Source organism: Metopolophium dirhodum, chromosome 5 (assembly GCF_019925205.1).
Source record: "Metopolophium dirhodum isolate CAU chromosome 5, ASM1992520v1, whole genome shotgun sequence".
Lineage (NCBI taxonomy): Eukaryota > Metazoa > Arthropoda > Insecta > Hemiptera > Aphididae > Metopolophium > Metopolophium dirhodum.
This window is the reverse complement of record NC_083564.1, coordinates 17,419,598-17,432,980: the sequence shown is the minus strand read 5'-3', so window position 1 is coordinate 17,432,980 and position 13,383 is coordinate 17,419,598. Positions and strand designations below refer to the sequence as shown.

General features: G+C 39.5%; 3 protein-coding genes across 3 annotated transcripts; 2 read left to right on the top strand and 1 right to left on the bottom strand.

The window, feature by feature from the left end:
- The first annotated feature begins 246 nt into the window (after positions 1–246).
- On the top strand, positions 247–1,657 carry LOC132944372 (uncharacterized). Its single transcript, XM_061013677.1, has 3 exons — positions 247–736; positions 832–963; positions 1,578–1,657. Exons 1-3 carry the CDS (start codon positions 247–249, stop codon positions 1,655–1,657), a joined length of 702 nt encoding a protein of 233 aa, XP_060869660.1.
- A 436-nt stretch (positions 1,658–2,093) lies between these two features.
- Positions 2,094–4,638, bottom strand: LOC132945600 (putative nuclease HARBI1). Its single transcript, XM_061015372.1, has 6 exons — positions 4,447–4,638; positions 3,185–3,381; positions 2,941–3,088; positions 2,643–2,790; positions 2,414–2,558; positions 2,094–2,352 (listed from the first exon to the last, which is right to left on the bottom strand). Exons 1-6 carry the CDS (start codon positions 4,636–4,638, stop codon positions 2,094–2,096), a joined length of 1,089 nt encoding a protein of 362 aa, XP_060871355.1.
- Positions 4,639–11,907: 7,269 nt separating this feature from the next.
- Positions 11,908–13,137, top strand: LOC132945599 (zinc finger BED domain-containing protein 5-like). Its single transcript, XM_061015370.1, has one exon. It carries the CDS (start codon positions 11,908–11,910, stop codon positions 13,135–13,137), a length of 1,230 nt encoding a protein of 409 aa, XP_060871353.1.
- The last annotated feature ends 246 nt before the right edge of the window (positions 13,138–13,383 follow it).

Genomic DNA, 13,383 nt, shown 5'->3' with positions numbered 1-13,383 from the left:
CGATATCATGATTATAATAAATAATAATTGTGATAACACCACCGGTATGGCAGTACCTATTTTGATTGTTATCGATGTATTGTAATTCGTAGTTACAAACATAGTATGGTTACTAAAGTTTTTATAATTCTATAGTTTTATAAGTTTATATATATGATGTAAACTTATACTTACTTTTAAACAAAGTTACAACTTACAAGTACAACTAACAAGTTTATAAAGTAGGTACAATAATTTGTTTTTATAATGGAAGACTCCAAAAAAATATATTGTTCGAAAACACAAAAAGAGATGCTCATCGAACTTCTGAAAAAAGATTCACAATTGATTTCTGGGAAGTTTACAAGCACTTTCACATTTAAACATGCTCGTAGCAGATGGATGGCAATCGCCGACACTTTAAATGCAATTCCCGGCTGTGTCAAGGATTGGAGTCAATGGAAAAGAGTAAGAAATAATTTAAATTACTTCTACATAAATCTAACTATAGGAAATAATTTATACCTTATTCTTATTGTATTTTATCTTAAGACTTGGCAAGATTCTCGTAGTAAGGTTAGAAGTAAAAAAGCTATGGTAAACAGACATGTAAATGGTACAGGAGGAGGACCACAAATATCGCAAACACTTACTCCAATCGACAACCAAATTCTTGATCTTGTTAATCCTATCAAAATTGATGGAGATAAGACAATTTCAATGTCAGTTACTAATTTTGAGTATGGTGACATAAGCAGTTAGTATTTTTAAATTTAAATTGGTCAATTTTTATTATCTATAACTGCCTACTTATGTAGAAAGATAGAAATGATTGGAATACTTTTTTTTTAGAATTACCGATACAAATTGAATGTGTAAGTGTGGATGAAGAAATTAGTATGTATACTATACCTACCATGCAGCCTGTAGAGGAAAATAACTGTGCTATAACGCCTGTAACCATTGATACAGTGGGAAAAAAATGTATGTATTAGTTTATTACCAATTTAATTTTTTTGCTTTTTTAAAGAATAATTATATATAAATTATAGTTTAACTGAAAACTATCTAATATAAATAATATAATATACCAAATAAATAAAATGGGCAATAAATAAATACATTTTTTTTTTGGTCCTACCTAGAAGCTGTTGATGTTAGTTTTTAAATTAATTATGTAATACATATTTAATTATTTTTTATTGTTTTATGTGTATTAACTTATAATCTATAGAGTGTGGCAACAATGTTTAGGTACTAGGTAGTACTATTAGGTACTATAATTTTACCCAATTAGTTTGATATTTTACTTAATACAATGTAGTGCAATGAGATATAATGTGGTGTATACCTACTGGCATTGATGGTATTTATGACATGACATAATACATAGTATACTAATTCTATTAAATATGATAGTAGGTACATGAAAAATATCAATGAATCATTGAGTCACTAAACATAGCACAGTTATTCACTTCAATCAATTGATCTAAAAAAGTCATTGAATCAACTCAATCACAAATTACTCACCTTTAATAATATATAACAATTATTTTCATTTATTTTTATAACAAAGTTTACTATTATTCTTATAGGTGATAAAAAAAAGTTCGAAACATTATCTACTGCAAAACGTTTAACCAATAGTCTAGCTCTTGGTAGAGACATTTGTTAAATTGGAGATCAAAAACTAAAGCTAAAAGAAAAATACTATGAACAAAAAATTGCCCTCTTAGAAAGGCAAACAGTAGCATTAGAAAATATAGCTGCTGCTAAACAACATAAATTGTAATGTATGCTATAAAAATGGTTTAATTTAGTAACTAAAAGACTAGTTATGATTTTTTAAATAGTATATAATTTAAAATATATATTTATGATTTTTTTAATTACTACTAGTTTATACTAGTTTGTTTGTATTATTTATGTAAAGGAAGTTCCTAAAAAATCAAATTTTTTTTTTTTAATATTAATTTTTATTAAGTTTGAATGTTTTCGTTACATGTTATTTTATAAAATTACTACAAATAGGTAATTATGATATATTTTTTTATCTTAATAGTTTTATAATGTTGTTAATGATATAAAAAATATAGGTTTTCTGTTCCTAACTACCTATTGTACAAACATCTTGCTATATTGTCTCTTATTCTTCTACTTTCAACTAATTCAGGATTCCTTCTTCGAGTGCCATCTTCAGGATAATCATTATTTATAATTCCAAAATCAATTTCTTCCACATTTTCATCATTCATGTCTGGAACTGGAATTTTAGCCAATATGCACATATTGTGTAAAATAACACAGGCATTTACAATTTTTCCTGATTTTGTTGGCGCATAGTGTAATACCCTATGCTTCAATAAACACCTATAAAATTAACTAGCAATTTAAAAATAACATAAAGGTATTACATGCTTTATAAACTCACCTGAACCGAGCCTTTAATACACCATTACACCTCTCAATTATACTTCTTGTTGACATCTGCATTTTGTTGTATTTTTCTTCTTCGTTGGTTGCTGTTTCAGAATATGGTGTTAAAAGCCAAGGTCTTAGGGCGTATCCTGAATCTCCTACATCATATTAGTTTTTTTAAATATCAAGCTGATTCCAACACTTCAAATTGAATTTGTTTCTTATGAATAATATTATTTTACCCAGTAAGTATATGCCTTTGTGTTCACGTCTATACAATTCCTCTAAGACATTTTTTATATCTGTAGATGAATTCCATATATGAGAATCTGCTGTACTGCCAGGAAATTTTGCATTCACACTCAAAATATAAAGTTTAGAATCACAAATCTGTTAAATAAAATAAAATAATTAGGTATTAACTATTAATTAGAATTTAACTAGGTGTGCTAGTAAGTTATTTCAATCAGGCACATGTCCAGAAGGTCCATGGGGTCTTGGCTACATGCCTGACTATTGACTAAATCTTAACACATTTACCAATTGTACATTTAATGAGTGGTAACCTTTTCTGTTTACATAAATATACTCGGGTATTTCTGCATTCTGGTTGTTAGGAGGTACAATTGCAATATGTGTGCAATCAATGCAGCCCACAACTCCTGGAAACAAAGTGTTAATAAAAAACCTGAAAAAATAAAGAAGTAAAATCCTGAGATTGGTAGGCAAAACTAATTTTTGATTGAAAATTGTTATTAAGGTTTTATATAATAATTTATCTTACTCATTCCTAATTTGCTTGATCTTTTGCATATTGTTAGGGAATTTAACCCATTCATTTAATATTCTAGGGTGGTTCAATGCCTCAACCACACAATTAATAGCTCTGAAAACAGTGGGTTGTGATACAGCCACATACCTATTGTTACCAATTGGTGTTTGATAGCATCCCGTTGCAAAAAAGTTTAATGCTAAAAACACCTGTAAAAGTATTATGTATAAATAATTAAATTTAACAACTGCAGATGGATCTCCTCAAAAGCCAATAGCTGTGCTAGAGGAGAGACTTCCATAAGGTAATAATATTGTTAGATAAGTACAAATTTTAACTATATTATAAATTGATTCGACAGATCAACTTAATTAAATTAATTAAAATCAACTTACTATAATAAAGTATTAATATAATTTTTTTTAATAGAGATTTCTTAAGTTATTTATATTTGAATCATATTAAAACGAAATTGTATAACTGTATAAGCTTGTATTTAAGACATTGTTGTCCAGAAACTTTTCTCATTTTTAGGAACAATGACATTAGACTTAGATAAGGTAGAATAACCACAGATTATATTAAACTTTTAATTATAATTGTTATTAAATTATTTTATATAATCTGTGGAATAACTATGACTGTTGTTCTATGATCTATAGTTAAATAAGGGACAGCCTAATGAACAATATATTTTTGTCCGATAGCTAAGTATTTTTTTTTTTTTTAAGTGAATATATTTAGTTTTTTCCATGTTAATTGTTTATGAGCAATTGTCCAGGCTTTGTTAACTGAACTATTCTCTGCCATTTTATATAAATCATTTAGGTTTTAATTTTTTACTAAAATAACCGTATTGTCTGCAAAGTAGATTAATTTTCCCTGAATACACTGGTTGAGAAAGCCATTAATATAAATTATAAATAATAACGGTTCAAATACTGTACTCTGTGGTACTGAGTGAGTAATTAATATTAGCTATGTCACTCAAGTGATTATCAATTTCATTTTTTTGTGATCTTCAGTTTAGGTATGAATTAAAAAATTTATGAACACTACCTTAAATACCACACAAGTACATGGAAATGCCAAGTGCTTATCATCAATATTTTCATAAATAAATTTAGAAGTATTATATTATAATAATGCATTGTTAGTTGACATATTGTTCCTAATGTATTAAGTTCCTTTATATGTACTTCACTTGGGCGAACATAGTAGATTTTTTCACATTCAATGAATACCTACATTTATTTACAATTTTTTACTATTACATTTTCAGAGAGTTTTATAGATGACGATCTTCTTTCTGGTTCAATGTAAGGTGTAATTAAAGCTATTAGCTGTTTAACTAAATCTTTGCTTAATCTATAATTTTTTAAAAATAAACGATCACATTGTGTAAATGGGTCATACTTAACTGTAAACCCATATCTTGGGTTATATGCCGCTTCTTCATCAACCATATTCAAAATATATAAAGCTGCAAGATCGTTGAAATTATGCATTTTTAAACATGAACTTCAACAAAATATGTACTAATTAACAATTTGGGTGAAGATAAACGATGATAATAACAAAAGTCGAGTGATATGAAAAAGTCGTGGCACGCATACCCCCACGATATTTTTTCACACAACTTTTTCGTATTATTTTTTCGTATACACATTGAAGAATAGACAAAAACATATTTCATGTGACAAACGTGATTTGTCGTACACGACAATGCTATACCGAGATTCAAGAATCGACCCCCTGGAGCGGTGCTCCAGATCTCAGTCCCCAGGTGGTCTTTGCGACTCCATGCAGGCGGCCAAACAGGGCTCTTGTGCTTTTCGCTTTTTTCGCCAGGTGGTCGCTGAAATTTGAGCCTTTGTCAAATGTCACGCCGAGGTATTTCGCTGACTTGGTTGGCTTAATCCTGTCGGCTCCAAGAAGGAGGACTAGTGGTTTGGAGAGTGATCCTTTCAACCACAACGTCTGCGACTTAGTCGCTGAGAAGGTGAGTTTGCGCTGATTTGTTTAGCGATGCTCTCTCGAGAAGTGCGTTTGCCCTCGTGGTCAGCTCGGCTCTATTTTTGCCCGAGATTAGCAGTGCCAGATCATCTGCGTACGCGAAAAGTTCCGTACCTATGGGCAGCACCTCTGACAGGAGTGGATTTACTGCGTATTTCCACAGGTCAGAGCCGTATTCGCTGCCCTGCGGGCACCCCTTGGTAAGGGTTTTCCGTATGACTTGGTCGCCAATTCTCATTTCTGTTAGGCGACCATCGAGGTAATTCTTAGTGAGCTCCATGAGGTCGTCGCTGCAGCCAGCGGCCTCCATGTCCATCACCAGTTACGGCCACCAGAGGCAGTCGAACGCGCCCGAGATGTCCAGGAAGATCACGTAGACGTATTTTTCCGTCCTAGCCTTCGACCAGTTGAGTACGTGTTGGATTGCATCGATTGTCGAGAGGTTCCTAGTGAATCCGAACTGTCTTTTCGACATGTGCGCATCTGTGTCGCGTCGGATTCTCTCTACTATGACGTGCTCTAGCGCCTTAGAGAGTACTAGGAGGAGACTTATAGGACGGTATGACTTGGCCTCGGATGGGTCCTTGTCCGGTGATTTCCTGATCACGACCAGCCTGGCCGTCTTCCATGCGCTCGGGAACCTTTTTGCTTGAAGGCAGTTGTTAAACGCTTGTGTTCTGTTCTCCGCGAGCGCTGGCCAGGCCTGCCTTAGGACTTTGGCCGTTATACCGTCCATGCCTGGGGACTTTTTAGGTGCCATCCGCCATATGGCCCTTTTGACCTCTTCAACACTGCAGGGTTCGATATGCCCGGGGTCCTCAGACCATTTACCGAAGTAGCCGACCCTCACTCCCGTCTCCGTCCTGGCCACTATTTGCTCAGGACTCTCGTTATTGTAACTGTCGCTGGGAACCAGGGTATCCATCAGTCTCTCCCCGGTTTCCCTCAGAGACGTGGTGAACGTGCCGTCGCTTTTGCGAACGGCTGTTGGAAGGCTCTCAGAGGGTCTAGCGCCGCCAGTTTTCAGCCATTTGAAGACGGGGCCCCAGGGTTCTCTGTTCCCCGTTTCCGTAACGAACTCACGCCAGGCTGTCCGCCTGGCTTGGAAACAATGTTTCTTGTGGGCCGCCTTCAGCTTTCTAAACTTGGCGCGTGTAGCCCAACGCACCAGTGTGTTGGTAGCGTTTCTGAGCCTAACCTTCCAACGGCCGAGGGTGTCCAGTTCTCGGCCCAGGGTATCGTTCCACCACGGAGGGGGTCTGTGCCTGCTTTCCTTCGGGTTTCTCATGTGCTTTTTTCATGCTTCCCTCAGTACGTCTGAAAGCGCTATCGTACAACTTTCGACGTCCGGGCATTCGAGGTCCCTTTTCCTACCGTCTCTCAGGTCTCCTAAGGTCTTACAGAATTTGGTCCAGTTCGTCTGGCTGTAGTTATAGCCTCGAGCGTTCTATTCTGGACAGACGTGCGCGTTCTTCCGCGTAACGATGTCGAAACGAATTAGGGCGTGGTCGCTCGACGTCAGGTCGTGAGTGGCGGACCAGTCCACGACTCTGACGTTGTTTGACGACAGAGTCACATTCAGGCTCGCCGACCCGCGGTTCCTGAACGTCGGTACGCCCGGACGGTTATGAACTCTTAGGTTCCTTTGACTGATGAAGTCCACCACTATGTCACCTCGCTTGTCCGGCGGTCGTCGTGCCAAACCGTGGACCTCGCGTTCACGTCGGCACCCACAAGTACGCCGCCGTCCAGTCCGTCCATAATAGAGTCCAGGGCGTCGACGCACTCCTGAGTGGGCTCCGAGAACTGGAAATAGGAAGATATCAGCGTGAGCTGGACATCGTCCCTAGCGATCGTGGCCACGGCATTGTGCGAGGTACTTATCTGTCTTTGGACCAGGACGCTTATGGCTTGGTTCACTATTACGACAGCGGAATTAGGTTCGCTGCCGCTAGCTATTACCTTGAAGGGCCTCCTGTCTAGTAGGTGGACCCCTTTGCCATCGGTTGAGGGCTCTTGTATTAAACAGATATCTATAGTCTTGCTTACCAATAATTGCTCGATTTCGTGCATTACTTTAATTAGCGTCTCGTCTTTCCCTAGGGCCGCAAGCCTGCTAGTGTCCGTGTTAATTATGCAGTCAACTGACATAGCCGTTCCTTGCGCCTCACCGTTTTCAGTTCAAGCTGGCTGATCCTCGGGGCTGTCTGTTATGTTATCGCTTTCGAGGGCCAATTGACCTATGCCAGGGTCGACCCTTTCTTTTTGAGGTCTGACTCGTACTGGCGTTTTCCGCCCTCTCCTCCATTTGCCATTCTTTTTACGAGGTGGTGGGTCCGGCACGGTGGCATCGACCGGAGTGACACCAGCGTCTCGGCCGGATAGGGGGTTATCTGTTGACGGGCTGCTCGGCTCCGCCTCTGAAGAACTAAGTCTTATACATGTTGGTGGTGGGATCCCGAAATCCGAATTCCCACCTACCGGACCTCGGCCCGACGGGGTGTCTCTATTCTGTACCATCGTGTGTCATAAGATTAGTAGTCTGCTTTAAACGGCGCGCGACCAAGGCGCCGAGTTCTCACCATATCACCGGGTGAGTCGGTTCGGAGATGCGCCCTCCACTGGCGTCGAGAGATTGGGACGGGGGATCACCCGAGGGAAGACGGGGGACCTGTTCAGTCCCGCGTCTCCACCCAGCCCCGCTACCACGCGGAGCTCGTCGAAAGCGGTCTCGATGCCGCGGCCCTCTTTCGCCCGTCCACAGTTCCGTACCACCGAGGACGAGCTTATCGCGTGGGCGCCCAAGGGCACGGCCTTTTGCGGACGCCCACACGCCTTCCACTCTTACTCCGGGACCTTTCGCTAACCTAGTATTCGCTTCTAAGTCTAGCTGGGTCTGGCCGCTTTAGAAGATGAGTGCGGTGTGGAACTTCCCGGAGGTCATGGGCAACCCCGACACATTTGTCGGGCATTCCCCAGTGCGGTCTGCCCCAGAAGGTACCACAGTTATAGTGCCTGGGACTTGGAACCTGTAGGCTTGCTCCGTTAAGATCCTGTGTCACCGGCCGCGGTTCGGGCAAGATTGACCAGCAAGTTATCAACGTGGTCCGTCTTGGTGAGGGCGGGACCGGCACCCAGAGCATCGTCGGGTCCCCCCCGGCCGGTCCGCCGTGGAAAGCGCCGTCTGGCCCACCGAGGTGAGCCCGTGGCGGCGCTCCCCGTGCTTGCGGTCGGGTAGGTCCTCCGATGGATCTTCTCGTGCGTATCCGTGATCCGCGTGCGGCCAAGCCGGTGACCCGCAGCGCGCGGCCCGGAGTCCGGACCCTGCCGACACCGGGGCTCGTCCCTCCGCGAGAGCTGTGTCAGTTTTCGCAACGGCTCGCGTCGTTGGTGCTCTCGTGGCGGGAGTCCCCGGCGCCCCGGGCCGGACTCCAGCCCGCGCCCCGAGACTTAGCCCGCACTCCGTCGCCCACGGAGTTCCGGGTAGCGCATGATATGCGCATCGTTCAGGGTTCCACGGGCGCGCCGTCGGCCCCGGCAGCCCGCTCCACCGTCCCAGCAGTTTCTTTAGCCAGTAAGGTTTCGTTGACGGCCAAGCCCGCCGGCGCCACGCCGCTTCCTCCGGTCGATGCTAAGATGCCTTCTGCCCGCCCGCCGCAAATGTGGATTACCGCGGGCTTCCTTGCGGTCTCAGTCTTACGACGGCAAATAGTGATTTGACGACGAACGAAGTTCGCGGGTCCTCGGGGGACCAGTTGCGCTCGACGCTAGCTCGGGAATCGACGCCAACCAAGCGATATTTTCTCCTCGGGGTAACAGTCTTCCCGTGCTCAGCTTACAGTCGTTCAGAGAGCTTGCGGATTGTATCGGATGGATGTAGCGGACCGCCTCCGAGTTCGCTTTTCGGCGACGGGTTGCCGGTGCTATTGTAATCGGAGTACGGCCGATATCCCAGCCGCGCCTCCGACTTAGCCCGCTTCGTTAGCTAACTGTTGTACGCTGTGACAGCGTGGAACCGTCTCCGTCGGGCGAGGTTCACCACTCCACGCCCGCCGTCGTCGGCCCCGTTAAGTGCGTTCGTCGGACGCCTAGCCCGAGACATTCGTCGCGGGCTTACCCCGCTCGTTTGCTCAGGCCGGTCGTCCGTGAGCGACCCGGTCGCGCTGCGTCTTGTCGACTCGCCGACTCGGTCTTTGAATACCTGAGAGGTCGGCTGTCGGGGCGAGGCGCGATGTCGCCCGCTCCGCGTGGGTTGCACTGCGCGCAGCGTGCTTCCCTCGCACCGGATTTCCACCGGGTCTCCCCAGTCTACCGAGATCGGAGCGAGTCCTACCGCGGGAGACCTGGGGCATACAAGTATTTGCTACGATGGCTGTTTGTCCCCTGGGTCCCGCGAGGGGGCTCCGGGGACTTGGCCGATGATCGCCCGGGCACGACTTGGTCGAGTCCCGACGAGTCTGAATCGATGGTACCGACCGGCAGCCCCCCGGCAGCGCGCCCCGTTAGGGGAGCGCCGCCGAGGCCCAGCCGCCCTGCCCCGTCAGCCCACTCGCGTCAGCCCATCGCCCTAACCGCAGTCTCGTGTCACCGGCAGGTTCATTTAACAAGCCGTAAATCGGACAGGGCTCGGTGTTAGCAAACTTAAAAGTCAGTACCCATCTACCGCGACGAGGACGCCCCGGCCTTCGGCGAGCGCCGCAGTCTGTCAACCCTGCGACGCCCAGCGAAACTCACAAGCCCTTGGCTGTGGTTTCGCCAGATCAGGTAAACAGGCAATGCACGAATTATATATAGACATGAGGATTTTTTTATCTTGAACCAGTTAATACCTCGGGAAATATTAGGAATTTTAAAATAATTTTTTTTTTAAACTTTCTAGGTTTTACTATTTTACACTGTGTTAAAATTTTGATAGTTTTAACTTGCACCCTTTTTTGATAAAACACTATCAACTTTCGATTTTCAAATGGCAATACCTATTTTCGATAACGAAAATCTAAAAACGTACTCAAAAAAAATAATTTTAACGTTTACAGAATTTAATTTGAGTATTTCGTTTGCGACTTATTAATGCCCTTATATTGGTTAAATTTACTACTACTGGGCAATTTAACAAACCCAACAGTTAAAACCAGAAGTCAAAACGAAATCATATCTCAGATTAACAATATTCATAAGTCGTAACGATCATAATTGATAATATCTTATAAGTACAAAGGTCACGCGAATTGGACATTAATATTTCATCACTACTCCCAGCCAAACACATCCGTGATGTTTACGAAATGTTTCATAACATGTGGTTATTTATTGATAACCTGATAATTGATAATGGTTGTCACTTCATACTTCATAATTTTTATATGACAGTTAAAACTTAAAAAGCTTTTAATCTAAGACCGTGCTTAAAAGTTAAATTATATTAACATTTAAAATACATAATATCTAATTTATTCATTATTTCAATTAAGTTGTTTTTATAAGTCATGGTAGTTAGTGCGTTTGAATTTTTGTTAACTAGTTCTTATCGTTTGGAAATGTTTGCATTCGTTTTAAACTGACATCAGAAGATGTAATTTCGATAATTTGGTATATTTAAATATTTACACTTATACTTCAAAGGTAAATGTTAAAGGTTAAATGAATAATTAGCGAATGGCCTATAATTTAAAAAATAAATTATTACAAATTCAATTACAAAAAAATTATTTTTCAAATTTTTCAAAAACTGTGATTTACAGCTCTACTTATAAGTAAGCTATTGCGCGTTTAGAACATAAAGTAAACAACAATTTTACGCAACACCTGTCCCCTGACCTCCACCCCCGCAACGACTTACCGCTCCCGCTTTTTTGTTTGTTCTATCCTACCAATCGATTTAATAATGCGATAATATTTCAAAAAACTGATCTGAATTCGTTTGAAAATTCAGAAATTTCAAAATATTGAAGCTAAGCTTATAGATCTTGTGAGGGGGGGGGGTGAAGTTGGAAAAAGTGAAATGTTTAAATTACTTATGAGATCTAAGTAGGTGTTTACTGGACATTTTAAAATTTGTAATCACACACATAAATAGAATATAATAACCACAAAATGTTCAACATGTAAAAGTACCAAAATGTAATGGTTATTTGTAACGGTAAAAAACTACAATGGTAAATTGCAAATGGTAAAAAACTACAATTTTGGTTTGCGGTATGTAGGACGAAGGTACCTAATGCATACAAAATAAATAAATAATTTACAGTTGTACACACACAGTTTGAATATTATCGTGTGTTCTACATAATATTATCCGCAGAAAGCTAGCAACAATCCAACAACAATTTAAAATATATAAAACAAGCAAATTTTTATATTTTCAACAACGATTAACCTTGAGATCCTTGAGATTTTCACTAAATGTTAATATATAATTCTATACTATACATCAGTGCTTCTCAACCTGGGAGCTGCGGCCCCCTAGGGGGCCGTGGCTATATGATTGGGGGGCCTTGAAATATTTTTTTTATTTAAAATATTTTCGGTTATTCAGTTATAATATTACCATTATAACCAACCATATGATTAATCATTGTCGATAAAGTCTAATGTTAGATTACTGTTATTAAATAATAATAAAATTGTTATTACATCGGGAAAGTTAAGAAATTAAAAATAGTGACACTTTTGCAATATAACTCGATGAATCGACAGATCTTACAAATAATGCCCAGTTAATGGTATTTGTGAGATATCAATATAATCTAGAAATAAATGAAGATTTACTTTTTTGTGAAACTCTTTCCGAGACAACAAAAGGCATAGATATATTTAAAAAAGTAAATGATTTTTTTATTATAAACGAATTAGACTGGACCAAATGTGTTGGTGTATGTAAAGATGGAGCAGCAGCAATGACTGGTAGAATATCAGGGTTTAAAGCAGAAGTGATGAAAGTTAGTCCTGATATAAGATTTGTTCATTGCATTATACATAGAGAACATTTAACTTTTCGAAAAATTGGCTGTGAACTGAATTCAATTATGAATGACGTAGTATCAATGGTCAATTTTGTGAAAACCCGTGCCCTAAATTCTCGACTTTTTAAAATTTTATGTGAAGATATGGGATCCAACCATAATACATTACTATTCCATACAGACGTACGTTGGCTATCCCGTGGAAAAGTTTTGAAAAGAGTTATAGAACAAAGTGATGAGCTCCGCATATTTCTTCGTGATATTAAACCCGATTTATCTGCACTTTTAAGTAATGAAAAATGGATGTGTTTAACTTCATATTTAGCAGATTTTTTTGATAAAGTTAATGAATTAAATCTATCTCTTCAAGGTAAGAGTACCAACATTTTAATACTTACCTCAAAACTTCAAGCATTTAAACAAAAATTGTCTTCTTGGTTAAACGCATTTAAAAATGGAGATTCCTCAATGTTTACGAGCTTACACGATTTTCTTACCGTTAATGAGCTTTCAATGACAACTTCAGTTTCAAGTATAATAACTGATCATTTGTCTTCAGTACTAAAATTTTTATCTGAATATTTTCCAAATTTAAATAAAAATAATGAAGACGATTGGGTAAACAAACCATTTTCTATTTCTTTGAAATACGATCATATTTCATGGGCCGCAAAAGAGCAATTAATTGAAATTAGAGAAGACTCAACTCTTGAAACCGAGTTTAATGAAAAAGAACTTACCGAATTTTGGTTAAGACGACAGCAAGAGTATCCTGTAATTTCAAAAGCGGCTTTACTTATATTAATACCTTTCGCATCAACATATCTTTGTGAAACTGCATTTTCACAACTTCAAATTATAAAAAACAAACATAGATCCTGCATTTCACAACAGTCTTTAGAATCAAACTTGCGTATTTCAGTTTCGAATATCACACCTGACATAAATATGTTATGCGAAAATATGCAAGCCCAACCGTCACATTAATAAAATTAATTCACATTTTTTATTATTATTATTTATTATTATTATTAACCTAGCCTTTGTTTGAAATCAAATCAACATTATTACTGAATATTTTTGTATTTCTTTATAGTTATTATTACCAATTCTTTTTTTGTTTATAATATATGTTTTTAAGTTTTATACACCTATACATTTTAATAATTTATTTGTGTGAAATTGTGAAATAAGTGCATGTAAGTATAGTATATTAGTATATCATTGAAAAAA

Excerpts from the sequence above, each read along its gene's own strand:
- LOC132945600 (XM_061015372.1), bottom strand. The coding sequence starts at position 4,638 with ATGGTTGATGAAGAAGCGGCATATAACCCAAGATATGGGTTTACAGTT. Across the intron at positions 3,382-4,446 it reads CTATAAAACTCTCTGAAAAT|GTGTTTTTAGCATTAAACTT; the intron begins GTAATAGTAAAA and ends ATACTTTTACAG. Across the intron at positions 2,353-2,413 it reads GTATTAAAGGCTCGGTTCAG|GTGTTTATTGAAGCATAGGG; the intron begins GTGAGTTTATAA and ends TTAATTTTATAG.
- LOC132944372 (XM_061013677.1), top strand. The coding sequence starts at position 247 with ATGGAAGACTCCAAAAAAATATATTGTTCGAAAACACAAAAAGAGATG. Across the intron at positions 737-831 it reads TGAGTATGGTGACATAAGCA|AATTACCGATACAAATTGAA; the intron begins GTTAGTATTTTT and ends CTTTTTTTTTAG. Across the intron at positions 964-1,577 it reads TGATACAGTGGGAAAAAAAT|GTGATAAAAAAAAGTTCGAA; the intron begins GTATGTATTAGT and ends TTATTCTTATAG.
- LOC132945599 (XM_061015370.1), top strand. The coding sequence starts at position 11,908 with ATGGTATTTGTGAGATATCAATATAATCTAGAAATAAATGAAGATTTA.